Source organism: Zootermopsis nevadensis, unplaced genomic scaffold (assembly GCF_977971745.1).
Source record: "Zootermopsis nevadensis isolate Lab colony 2312 unplaced genomic scaffold, Znev_1.0 Znev_ptg000024l, whole genome shotgun sequence".
NCBI lineage: Eukaryota > Metazoa > Arthropoda > Insecta > Blattodea > Termopsidae > Zootermopsis > Zootermopsis nevadensis.
The window spans coordinates 11,531,512-11,544,584 of NW_028259156.1; the positions used below are offsets into that span (position 1 = coordinate 11,531,512).

A 13,073-nucleotide genomic window follows, 5' to 3' on the forward strand; every position below is an offset into this window, starting at 1 on the left:
TCACTTTATTAGGACATCCTCTAAACCAGTTATATCCTCCAGACTCCTTTAAAAACCAGTTATCCATTCTGATTGTAAATATATCTCCACATAACATTCACACTTTATGTCAGCCCTGGGTGTACTGATATTCTGCTGTTTATTCTAGTTGAAGGATTGCTGCATCTGTTCCTATCACAAAATACTCCATGCCTAATCCCCAAAATCAATAATATAAGGTTAAGGAAAGGATGGTGACATTGAGCAGTTTTAGAACAAGGAGATAATCTTAAAGAAGGGTTTGACCAAAAAACTAAAGGGAAAACCCAAGAGGGAGACAAAGATGGGAAGAGTAGATTGGGAAAGATGACACAAAGAAGAAAGTAGGAAATAGTATCAGCTGTGGAAAGACAGGGATGAAAAGGCTTGGTTTTCATACTACTGCCATAAATTACAATCAAGGAGGAAGAATTATATTATGTACCAATTTTTATGCAATGCACATATTTGATTCCCATGTTTCTAATAGGATTACCTCAAAATATTATTATTATTATGTAATTAATTAATTTCTATACAATAAGTTCTTTCCTTCCCTTGTTTATAATAAGATATCTTAAACTATGCTTGTTGTAATAATAATAATAATAATGTTCGTACACAACGGGGAAATTATGTTTTAATAAATTAAGCGACATTTGATTTTTATAGTTGGCCTCATTGCAGGCAAGTTGGTGACTTATGCACATGGGTGCTAAAAATGTTGTGTCGGTTACATGCATTTATTTTAGAGAGTGTTTTAGTCGTAAATACATTATAATGTAACATTTCTATGAATTCTGAGGTTTAATACTGTATTCTGCTGTTTAGAATACACAGTGAATATGGGGAAGGCAAGAAAATTAAAAGTAAACAGACGTGGACCGAAAGTGCCATTGGATAAGCAGATTGAAGATGATCAGTTCGCCAAAGCTTCTAGTCGCGTTAAACTTAGGGCGCGGAAAGACGAGGACGAAGAGGTAATTATAACTTGTTTATGGTATAGTGTGAAGGTTAATGAATTTTGTCCTAAATTAAATTAACCGTACTTAATTTCGAGGTGTCCAGTTGATTTCCTAACATGTGATAAATAGTTCAAGAAAACATTCTTACGTCAGATGCCCTCACTTCGTATTCGAATCTTTGTCTTCCACAGAAACGACGTGATCATTTTGCAAACTGCATACCTCTCCTAGATTGCTGGTTTTTAACCTGTTGGTCATGAAGGTGTCTTGCATGGGTGGAAAAAGTTTGAATAAATAATTACATTGTGTTGTGAAAGTATTCGTCTGAAAGGTCACCTCGCTTGGCCATTCAGACTTGAGGTTCTGACAGCAGAGAGCATGGGTGTTTCACATTGTAACTTAGTAGAAAATGACTGCCATTTCAGAGGAGATTACTGCCACCATTTTCAGGGACCTTGACACATGGTGCAGCATCCCAGAAGACAGACATCTTCATTTAAATATTGTTCCTATCGTAGAGCCATGTATTAACCGTGTCATTTAACAAAATGTCATTGGCATTTTCACTCAAGAGGGGAATGTAGGCATGCTACAACAAATGTTTGTCCTTGAGATTGCTATTGTCACAACAGACCTGAAGTCCTACTTAGTGCAAATAGTGTTAAGACGTGTTACTGACTGATAACCTAACCCATCATCAGTATGAGTAGCTAAAATGCATGTAGTGTTACATACACCTGCACTAATTGTGGTTCTGTGGCTTATAGAGTTATATTTGTGTTTGTGTGTTTCAGTTTGTGGATGCTCATTTGTCTAAGCGGATCCTGCATGAAGCTCGCCGACAACAACAGGAGATTGAGGATAATACTGGAGTCTCACCCTGCACATCAAAAATAAAAGTTACTAAGCTTGGAGATGCATCTGATGATTCTGGTGATGATGCAGAACTTCAAGATGACATGGATGGAGGCTGCTATGAAAACATTGTAAGAACTGAATATACACTCTGTGATGAAACTGCTTTTATTGTTTACTTGGATGTTTCTACTTTTTCATAACCTCTCTTAGTCACATGACAATTGAAGATCAGGACATGTATTTTAAAATGTATTGCAGTTTTGAAGACAACACAGTTTTGGGAAGGAATGGTACAGACAGTCATAGAGTTACACAACCTATATGTGTAGTGGAGCTTTGACTCATGGTGATATTAAACTGGTTGTTACAAAGTGTATAATTCACAATGATTTACTGCAGCTTTTGTTACAGGAAGTGCATGAGGATGATGAGAGGGCATTGGAGATGTTTATGAATCATAACCCAGCTCCACGGCGAACCCTTGCTGATATTATCCTTGAAAAGATCACTGAAAAACAGACAGAACTGCAGACTCAATTCTCAGATGCTGGAAGTGAGTATTTCTTCATATTCTGTTTCTACTACAGAATATTTGTTGGTCCATTCAGATGAATATAGCTGTGTTAGCATCATAAGTCCATAGTGTCAGTATGAAGTTGGCAAACTGGTAATACATATTCAGAAGGGTTGAATTTTGACTGAGTTAATGATATCTAGACTGAGATTTTGTTTTTCTTGACCCATCCAGGTGAATTCTAAGATACCTTCACAAATACACTTCAGACACAGACAGTACCTTCAGATACATTACATCTACTGTCTTTAAAATTCCTGCACTCACCATTCATTATTATTTCCCCCACTTATTCATACCTCTATAACATTTGCAGTTGAAAGAATATTATTAAAAAACCTACAAATCTATATAATTTCTTTGTTTAAACCTGTGTTGCAGAATGGAGTCGCTGAAGTTTAAGTATTTGTTAAATAATGCAGACTATTGCATTCTTTATTTTTCATTTAAGGTCTGCAGATTCAAGATTTAGATCCAAGGGTTAAACAGATGTATGAGGGAGTTCGGGATGTTCTGTCCAAATACCGAAGCGGCAAGCTTCCAAAAGCCTTCAAAATTATTCCAAACCTTCGTAACTGGGAACAAATTCTCTATGTAACAGGTATGGAATATTTCCATTTTAGTGAAATATGAAAGAATAATTAGTCTCTGAAGTAATGTAGAAATTTATTATTACTTATACACTATTACATGTCAGATCCAACTTGCTGGAGTGCAGCTGCCATGTATCAGGCAACTCGGATATTCACATCAAATCTTAAGGAGAGAATGGCTCAACGATTCTTCAACTTAGTTCTTCTTCCACGAGTAAGAGACGATATTGCAGAGTACAAACGACTCAACTTCCACTTGTATCAAGCATTAAGGAAAGCTCTCTTCAAACCTGGAGCATTTATGAAAGGTTTTCTGCTACCATTATGTGAGGTAAAGTCATTTCTTTTGTAAGAATTTGATAATTTTCCTGAATATTGGAGAACAGTCACTAGACAACGTTATGTTGACACAGGCAAATGATCTGGGATAGCCCATTTAATAAGGTGACTGGATACAGGCTGGAAAATTAGGGTTTCATTTATGGCAAGGTACAGGTTTTTCTCTTTGCCACCATATCCAGACTGGTTGTAGAACCTGTCAAATGGGTGCAAGGTAAAGCAGGTAGAGCACCATTGCTGAGGGGTTTAGAATGTGTAGAGTTTTACCTTTCTTGCCTCAGAATGTTATTCAGTCTTGGAGTTGAACACAGGAAGTACTTTTCCTTCACTCAGGTGCAGTGATGATTGCATGTTCAGAAATGCCAGTATAAAGAAAGTGTCTGTATGACTTCCACTTGCTTGGTCATCATATTGAGTTTATTAATATTGCTCATCCATAAGTCATTACCAATTGCTGCTTCATTTGGTTCAGAAGTTTTTGCTGTAATTTTGTTATTTGGTAGGTAGATTAATCAGTTGCTCATGTATCTGCATTTAGGAGATGAAAGTGCTGTGTGCTGTGGTTTGTCAGCAGCTATAGTAAAATGTAAGACACGTTTTCACAGAGTGGAACCTGCACGTTACGGGAAGCTATCATTATTGGTTCTGTTATCGCTCGGAATTCTATTCCATTACTTCATTCATCAGCAGCCATATTGAAAATTGCTGAGATGGACTACACAGGTGCTAACTCTATATTCTTACGCATCTTCTTTGACAAGAAATATGCTCTGCCATATAGAGTTGTGGATGCTGCTGTATTTCATTTCCTGAGGTATGTTAACACATGTAAATTCTACAGCAAGTAAATAAAAAACAGCTATTGCAAGGTGTTCTCCATTCAGATGTATTCTGTGTATGTTTTTTTATGAACCATTTTCATAAATTTACATAAAAAGATTGGTTGTAGTGTATCAGTATAAACACGAATGAAAATCATCTGAAAATTATTCATATAACCATTGAGTACTTCTGGAAATGAATGAGCCGGGATAGCTCGGTCAATATAGTGACTAGCTACAGACTGGACGGCCAGGGTTCGGTCCCTGATGGGGGGCAGAGGATTTTTCCTCTAGCCTCTGCATCCAGACCAGCTCTGGGGCCCACCCAGCCTCCTCTACAATGGGTACCGGGGTCCTTTCCCAGGGGTAAAGTCGGCCGGCACGTGATGCTGACCACTCACCCCCATCTAGTGCCGAGGTCAGGAAAGAGAGGAGCTATACCTCCACTCACCCCAAGCGCCTGTACGGCACATAGCGGGACAAACTTTACTTTACTTCTGGAAATGAAACATGGAGACATACTATTATAATCCAGATCACATTGTCCTGTATAACTACTACATGCTTTGTGTTATATTTGATGCAGGTGCTATCAGTTTAAAGCTTGTAATTTAAAGGTAGTGTTTTTTCTTTCTTCCCCCCAGGTTTCAGCGTGATAGTCGTGAATTGCCTGTTCTCTGGCATCAGAGTTTACTGGCATTTGTGCAGCATTACAAAGGTGATGTTAGCTCAGAACAACGAGAAGCCTTGTTAGAGCTTATGAAACATCAGTCACATCCTGCTATTACTTCAGAAATTAGAAGAGAACTACAGCATGCTAAATGCAGAGATGTGGAACCTATGGCTCACTGAGGAATACGAGCTAGTTGAATGGTAGCTGGGAGTGGACCTCTCACGTCTACATTAGCATGCCCAATCTTCTGGACAGTGTACTGGATCTGCTATGTAAGAATATTCTTTATTGCTAATGCACTAAATACCTTATATTTGAAGTCTTTGGAGTGTCACAAATGACACACTTGAAATAAAATATTAGATTCTGAATCCTTTAGTTTACCTTCTCTAATTTCTGCCCATCTACCTGACTGCACATGAAATGAAAAGCAAAACAAACACAAGCATCACTTCATTATTTGAGTAGAAAACTGTAATCTCTCTCAAGCACTAATTTTTATGCAAATACATCAAGTCATCTACTTGTGTTTGCTCAACTTCATAAAAGCATTCAGAGCAAAGTTACATCTCTGGGTGAAAGTCAACACACACAATATTATTATGCTATGTGCCTCACTACCAGTAGATATTAGAATCTTGGATTATAAAATAATATAAATTTGGATGTATCTGATTTGCCCTCTCAAATGCCATCTTTTGTTCTTCTTGTGCATGCTTTTCTCAAAATCTTTAATATATTCATGGGGTGAGATGAAAAATACATATAACATTCTGGTGGAAAGGGACTACTTGGAGAACTTTGGTGTAGATAGAAAGATATTAAAATTGATCATAAATAAGAGTTGATGTCTGTGGACTGGATTAATCGGGCTCAGTATATGGACCAATGGTGGACTTCCTGTGAACATGCCAAGTTGCTTTTATGGGCATATAAAACCAGTGAAACCAAACAGTTGTGATAGTTATATTCAAGACATGGGTGGGGGGGCATATTTTAAATTTGTTTTTAATTTGAGCAGTGTAAAACAGGCTGTGCTCAAGAGATCCTATTTAGATATGTATATACTATAGATAGATATTTGGCACTACTGTTTTAAAAAGTATGTAAGAGAAAACTTGTTTAGATAGTACTACTACATAGCCATATATAATTGAAATGAGTCCTTTATTTTCATGAAGGCCTGAAAAATAAGTAAGTTGCTTTATTTTGAAACATATTTTACATGAAGATTAAGTACAAGTTCAAAGTCAAGTATTAACTAGATGGCTTACAGAACCCAAAGGTTCATCACAAAATTAACCAAAGCTCTCAACCGGTCCCTGTCTTGGGCTAACAAAATCCAGTCTCCTTCAACTCCTATCTCCCTTAGATCTCACCTGATATTATCCTCCCATCTATGTCTAGGTCTCCCCAGCAGTCTTCCCTTCAGGCTTCGTGACCAATACCTGATGCACACCTCATGCCCCACCCATCTCATTCTTCTTGACTTCAATTAAAATAATTATATATATTCAAGATTTGATGAGTAAATTGTGATCTTTTAAGCTATGATACCATGTAATCTTGCATCCTGAAGAAGGACGTGACATGTTCCTTCAGAATGTTGGTTGCTACATTGCATCACAACTTTGAAGACAATCACTATGAGAACCTCAGATATCTTGATATTGTGTGTACAAACACAGCTTTAGAGAAAAGCAATTTCATGAAAACTTGAAAGTCATGGGATGTTTATTCACAATTAGTTTCTGTCATGTAAAAGACAAGTACTATTCTGACAACTCCACGCTTTCAAAGGAAACTGCAACAATTTATTATTAATTCCTTTACAGTTACTGAGAACAAGTACAGTGTATTATAATAATATAACAGCAGTCCTGAAGGTAACATACGTTTCTTTTTACATCCAAAACAGAAATATTGCAACATTATTATTACCTTCAGCCAGTTTTGAAACTTATACAAATATATCTCCTTTAATAAACATTTTGCCCAAATTTTTTCCATGTGTGAATTAAAGACACATCTCAGAAAACTATGTAATTTCCAACAATGACCAGAACTCTGCAAAGATATTTTTTAAGTTTATTAACTTCACTATGAAGACCTAGCAAGCCAGAAAACAGCCTTGAACAACAAATAAGTAAGTCCAATGGCATAAATAATCTTCTCTCGCTGCTGCCTTTGCAAATTGTCAAATTCAACAGCCATGACTCGCCTATTCAGCTTGGCCATCTGCCGACGCAAATGAACAAGTTCTTCGCTCGGAGTTAAACCTTCACCTGTGCCAATTGGAGGGGTCGACTCCCTGAGAAAGTCATTACATTCTGTTAAATTATTTTAATTTAATCTTTTCCTATGAACTATTCAGCATGTTTATCAGATGTAATCATATGTTTTCAAAATTATTATGGGAATCTAGTTTTACTTCTATCTTGAGATTTATTTTCTGCATATCACAAATGCATCATCCAAATGTTTTTATACATCTAGTACTTTTAAATATACACTGAACATTTACTTAACCTAAATGTAGCTACAACAAATTTAAGGTAAACAGGTTTTTTTTTTCAGTATAGGTAACCTGCTACAGACAGTTAATCATGTCTTTAAGTGTGTCAGGAAATATAAAGTACTAGAAATCCTGGAATTTAGTAAATGAAATTGGAGAATCAAAATTTGGATTTGAATAATACTGTAACTTTAACATACAGCCATCCTATTTCCTTACCTAACTGTCATTCTTTGTTCAATATGATACTGAGACTTGGGTTCAGTTACTGCTGTGATTACATGTTCTTCTAGAAGTTCTGCATGGTTAAGGAAGTCATCAGCTGATGGAAAGTAATGCTCATCAAGTGTAATGACACGAGGTGGAGTCTGTAATAACCAAGGGTAATACGGTAAACTTGAAAGTAACACAATATCATGGACAGCTCCTTATTTGTTAAAAAGAAAATATGAGTACTTGGCTTGGTTTCTTCTGGAATGTACATAGGGACTTTACTATACAATGACCACATAAGCCTGTATAACCTTCCCTGTCACCAAAGTCTGGTTTCACTTACTGTACTAGCACTAATAACATGATTTATCCAGTGCAACTCTGAAATAGTAATAATTATAGTAAAAATATTTAACACTTATAATAGGTAAGCACTTACCTGAACTCGAACTACACCAGGATCAGGTGGCATTACAGCATTCTCTAATATTAACTCTCGCGGGGGTGCCTTTGTTCCTATATGTTGTTCTTGACCTAACATCATAAATAACAGTCATATTTAGAAATGTCTGATTATATAAAAGTTTATCTTGATCTATTGTCAATTAAGATAACCTCTCCTCCCACCCTTAAGTGTATTTCAGAAACTGGATATCTAAAGAGGATAACACTTTCCACTTACTTCTCTGAGGCTGGTTATATTACTTTAGGTTGATAATATTAGCATTATTAAAGTATGTATATTTTTAGTTTGTTTTTAATAATTCATTTCATTTAAATGTGATGCATATTTCTCATTCCCACATATTTTATGTAATAAACTACACAGTCTGCACCTGTGAGAAGTGGTCACTGCATCACATTGAAGAGTATATAAACCAAGAAAACTGTTATGAAATAGCACAAAGAGTGGGGCTTTCTTTGTATGCATTCAGAGTAGAGAAAATTTTATCCAACTGAAATCACATTCACACACGAGTTCACCTAAAAATTGATGGGAGACAGGTTACACATACCATTATCAATTGGTTAGTTAATAACCAATTGTGCATTGAGTGTTAAATGACAATTTCCTATATGCTTGTGTTCTTTGACTGCAAATTTATTGCATTCCTGCTTTAGACATACTGGTGCCAGGTCCAACAGTAGGTCATTTCTTTTAATGCATTCTTTATTATTCATTAAATTTATGTATGACAAGCTTCTCATCGTTGAGTTCTTTCATATTACACTTCATTAAATTCAAAATAATCTTACCAGCAACAAGTATTCGATCGGGGACATGCATATCAAACTTCTCACTGGCCAATGCTGTATTCCAGTTACTCCCAATGTTGCTTTGATCATCATTACTTTCACCATCAACTTTAATTCTCTTTGGTACTCTCATTTTCTGGCTTATATCAGCTGTAAAATTTGGATCATAGAAGTGATCAAAATCTCCAGAAAATCGTGTGGGGCTGGCTGCTTTCGACATCTGTTACGAGGAACATATTAAACAGGACATATAAATTAGTTTAGCCATCAAAATCTTATAGAACATTAGCTGTGAACAAATTAAATGAACAATTAAATATTGCTATAGTATATCCTTCACGTTGCAATGAGAATACCTCATTCATGCAACAACTAAGATAACGGAACGTGGGTTCAGATCTGTCCAAAAGCATCCCTTTATTGGTCATTCCACTTAACAAAAGTTACATAGAAGCCCTTCTTTCCACCTTCAAATAACAACTACAACTTACTCTGTTGCCAAATATTCACTTCTCATTCAACTGTACACAAAAGAAATGCAAAATTCCTTCAACAGATGAATACAATAAATTCTTACACGTCTACATTTCCCTTAAGCAGTGCAACTTTCGACATCACTTCTATTCAGATTAATAACACAATGCCTCTACAATCCATAGGCATGATCCAGATTTGGTAGAATAGAATTACACGGATACGCAACGACGAAAGTGATGTTGGTAGCGCATAAAATCCGACCAGCTGCCGCCAACCTTTAGCATACTTGATCTTTACCTTTAACTAAGATGTAGAATAATCTCATATAAAAATATATGTTATATACACATAACACGATAAGTTTCTACGAAATAAGTCCAAAGCATTGGCTACTACCTACACAGCATCACAACGAGAACATCCTTATAAACGTGATTTTTGAAACTTTTTAAAATATTTTCAACTTATCTACGGATGCTGTTTAAGAAAGACAATAATACAGTAATACAGAAAAGATTTTATATGTGTGCATAATTAATGTTCTTGTAATATAATAAGTATGTGAATAACCTTAACAATCATTAATGTTGTATTTACTGCATCTATAAACGACATGTATTTATGGTTCATTGAAATAGTTATTAGGTTGGGTATTATACCATAGTTTAGTTGGTACACTATTTCAGATTTCCGTTTTCGGTGCTGCCAACGTCACGCTTCTGAGTAGAGTATAAGGGAAATTATTCTTTTCAGAAGGGAAAGGATATCTAGTTGTCCATTTACTTGTATTTCCGGTTTGATAGTTTGTAAGAGAAGTGCTTGTTCTGTTTAGCTAAGCCCGAATCGGGGACTTGCACGAGTACTGTTTAACATCATACAAAATACGTAGAATTTTTTTGTAATATGGCTTCTAAGGCAGAATTGGCTTGCGTTTATTCGGCTCTCATCTTGGCTGATGATGATGTAGCAATTACAGTAAGTCTGAAAGCGATTTTGTAATGTGATAACGTGTCGAATGGATTATGGTGTAGAACAATGTTTTTGTGTTTTTGCTGATAGGGCGAGAAGATCCAGACGATTCTTAAGGCTGCATCTGTAGATGTGGAGCCTTACTGGCCAGGGCTCTTTGCTAAGGCGCTGGAAGGCATTAGTGTCAAGGATTTAATTACGAATGTTGGTTCTGGTGTTGGGGCTGGACCAGCACCCGGTGGAGGAGGTGGAGGAGGTAATTAGTTCTCTAAGTGGATCATTTTCAGGTGTGTAAGTAAGAAAGGCCTTCTTTGTGTCTTATTATGACGCTGTAAAGTAATTCGTGTTTACTAGGATCCTGCTGAAAGGTTATTGTATCCAGAAGCCTCATTGGTGTTGAAAATTAAAATTACTTTGGAGGCATTATTCCAGAGTAAGTAAACATAATGCCTTTCATTTCAACAACTGTTATTTGTAGTTCTGTGCCACAATGCTTCCTGCTTGCTTTGGTGGTTGTTACAAAAGAGGTGTTTACTAAATGGTTTGTGCAGAACTAACACTGTATCCAGTTCTAGCTAAGGAGTAGCTATTTCTTTAGCCTGTGTAGATTATGTAATGCTCAGTTTTTTCTGTAGAAGTTATTTCCCAATTTCTGATTGTTTTAGCTCCTGTAGCTGCAGCAGCTACAGAGACTGCACCAGCTGAGAAGAAGGAAGAAGCAAAGAAGAAGGAAGAGTCTGAGGAATCAGATGATGATATGGGCTTTGGTTAGTAAACAAATATATATAGAACACAGCAACAGACCTTCAGGTTCCATACAATGTGAATGTCTTGAGTAGGTGATTGTTCTGTTTGCTTTTCAAGAAGGATTGTGCTTCATGGAGTTAACATTTGGTAAAGAGTGCAAATTATGAATCCCCTCATTTTATAATTTTCTCTATATTGTTACTCTTTCTTTTCTTTGGTCCAAATACTCATTTCCCAGATTAGTTTGTGTGGTACACAGTATCAAGCACCCAGTGATTATTAATATAGTATGTATTAGCTACTGATAAATACAGTGAAGACATGCGCTGATGAGGGTTCTATGGAACCACATTATGTAACAAGTTTATATCATTTATATCTAGTAACTTCTTGCTGTTTTCTCTTTCAGGCCTGTTTGACTAATTCCAAAGACAAACAACATCTTTAATTTTGTACAGTTCTATTGTACTTTGATAAGGGTAAGAATAAAACATTTGATTTTCATGTTCACCTCTTTTAAATCATAGAGTCTGATTGGATAAAATTCTGACTTCAAAGTATAATGTGCTTGTACTTCGTAAAAAATTGTAAAACTCTTCCCGTCCCCATCATGTTGTGCTTTCCTAAAATGACAGGATGTTCCGTTTGATGACTAAAGAAATCCACTTTGGCAGACATGACTGCATTGAGTAACCCTACTGCATCAGTGCTGAATTAAAACATGTTATGTTTTAATGGAAGCCAGTTTCATTTCAATCAAAACTTCATTCATGTGTCATGACTTTGTGGATTTCTAAATGCAAATGCATGTAACTGGGAGTACCTAGAACAGGTTGAATGGAATTATTTGAAGGGACTGCAGGCCAAAGGGCATTGTGATATAAATTCAGTAAGCCTAAACTCAATTTATTGATAAGACAGTAACATAATTTGGACATATCCCAAACTTTGGTGCTCACAAATTAAGCCTAAGATGTAGTGAGCTCTGTGGTGTTCTCATACTGTTCAGTTTAGTAAGTTTAGAAGAGTAAGTACAGTCCACAGATCAGGAGAAAATCCCTGCTAGGAATTTGATATACGCGCATGCGCAAGATTTCGCGGTGAGTGACGACCCATCCTACAAGCATTCGTTCCACAACCACTCAACGAACAGCAGACGACAGGCTTTCATGTGTTGTAATGGGTACAGCTTTAAGATTACCTCACAGTGATTTAATCTAGAATATTATCGCAGAACACATTAGAGGTGCACTCACTACACGCTACTCTTAACAGTTTGATGTTTTCAGTCTTGTGTAGTAATGTAAAACTCTGACATATCACACTTTCCACCAATAGCAGCCCTCTAGTCCAGCTGATAAGTAACATTCCCCCCACACCACACCAGAAACGACTTCCCTCAGCAGGGTTTTTCTCGTGATCTGTGGACAGTATATGCACTGGTCCCATGTTATAGACTTACGTCATGTTAAAGAATCTTACGAGATGTTTCGTAAGCAAAATTCGGCAGCTATTTCTCACCCAAAAGTCTCCTGATTAACTACTTGATGGCTCTGACAGTCAAATCAGGATTGAGTAGAAATTGTGCAGTCAGTGGGCTGGTCATCCAAAAAACCTCCGAATAGGAGGCGGCGAAAACCCACAACTGTTGTAGTGCCGAGAAACAACAAGGATATGCACTGAAACCCCCAGAAATTGCCATATGTCAATTTCCTTTGGTGACAATACATACTCTGTATGAATGAGTAAAAATGAATAAAAGGTAATGTGACTAATATGAGGTGTTACCCAAAAGTTTGGGGAATTTGAATTCCACGCGTGAACCGGTTGTGGCCGCTAGTTGGGGCGAGCAGTAACCTTTGTGAATTAGTGTGTCAACAGCCGTGAAGGCGAGAGGCCGCATTCTTGAGTTTCGTGCATTTTTGTTGTGTTGTACTGGTTTGGCGATTTTTTAAACCTTCATCAATGGCAGATTTTAAGGAGCAAAGAATCTGCATCAAATTTTGGTTTTAAGCTTAAAAAAATGATGTAGAACCCCACCGCATGCTTGCGGA

At 36.6% G+C, this 13,073-nt stretch overlaps 3 protein-coding genes across 6 annotated transcripts; 2 read left to right on the forward strand and 1 right to left on the reverse strand.

Annotated features, from left to right (window-relative positions):
- Positions 1–694: 694 nt before the first annotated feature.
- On the forward strand, positions 695–5,212 carry bys (Bystin). Its single transcript, XM_022068609.2, has 8 exons — positions 695–746; positions 850–998; positions 1,778–1,969; positions 2,253–2,394; positions 2,867–3,016; positions 3,113–3,339; positions 3,953–4,161; positions 4,813–5,212. Exons 2-8 carry the CDS (start codon positions 864–866, stop codon positions 5,018–5,020), a joined length of 1,263 nt encoding a protein of 420 aa, XP_021924301.1. The 5' UTR covers positions 695–746; positions 850–863; the 3' UTR covers positions 5,021–5,212.
- A 1,421-nt stretch (positions 5,213–6,633) lies between these two features.
- Tango11 (transport and golgi organization 11) lies at positions 6,634–9,565 on the reverse strand. Of its 3 annotated transcripts, none has more exons than XM_022068612.2 (5): positions 9,404–9,565; positions 8,827–9,046; positions 8,009–8,103; positions 7,576–7,724; positions 6,634–7,152 (listed from the first exon to the last, which is right to left on the reverse strand). In XM_022068612.2, exons 2-5 carry the CDS (start codon positions 9,044–9,046, stop codon positions 6,942–6,944), a joined length of 675 nt encoding a protein of 224 aa, XP_021924304.1. In that variant the 5' UTR covers positions 9,404–9,565; the 3' UTR covers positions 6,634–6,941. The 3 variants fall into 3 exon arrangements, with proteins under 3 accessions (XP_021924304.1, XP_021924303.1, XP_021924302.1); XM_022068611.2 differs by having other exon boundaries at positions 9,318–9,564; XM_022068610.2 differs by lacking the exon at positions 9,404–9,565 and adding an exon at positions 9,183–9,309.
- Positions 9,566–10,055: 490 nt separating this feature from the next.
- On the forward strand, positions 10,056–11,523 carry RpLP1 (Ribosomal protein LP1). 2 transcript variants are annotated; one of them, XM_022068614.2, is made up of 4 exons: positions 10,057–10,278; positions 10,363–10,528; positions 10,938–11,039; positions 11,429–11,523. In XM_022068614.2, exons 1-4 carry the CDS (start codon positions 10,207–10,209, stop codon positions 11,440–11,442), a joined length of 354 nt encoding a protein of 117 aa, XP_021924306.1. In that variant the 5' UTR covers positions 10,057–10,206; the 3' UTR covers positions 11,443–11,523. The 2 variants fall into 2 exon arrangements, with proteins under 2 accessions (XP_087211335.1, XP_021924306.1); XM_087355209.1 differs by lacking the exon at positions 11,429–11,523 and having other exon boundaries at positions 10,056–10,278; positions 10,938–11,044.
- The last annotated feature ends 1,550 nt before the right edge of the window (positions 11,524–13,073 follow it).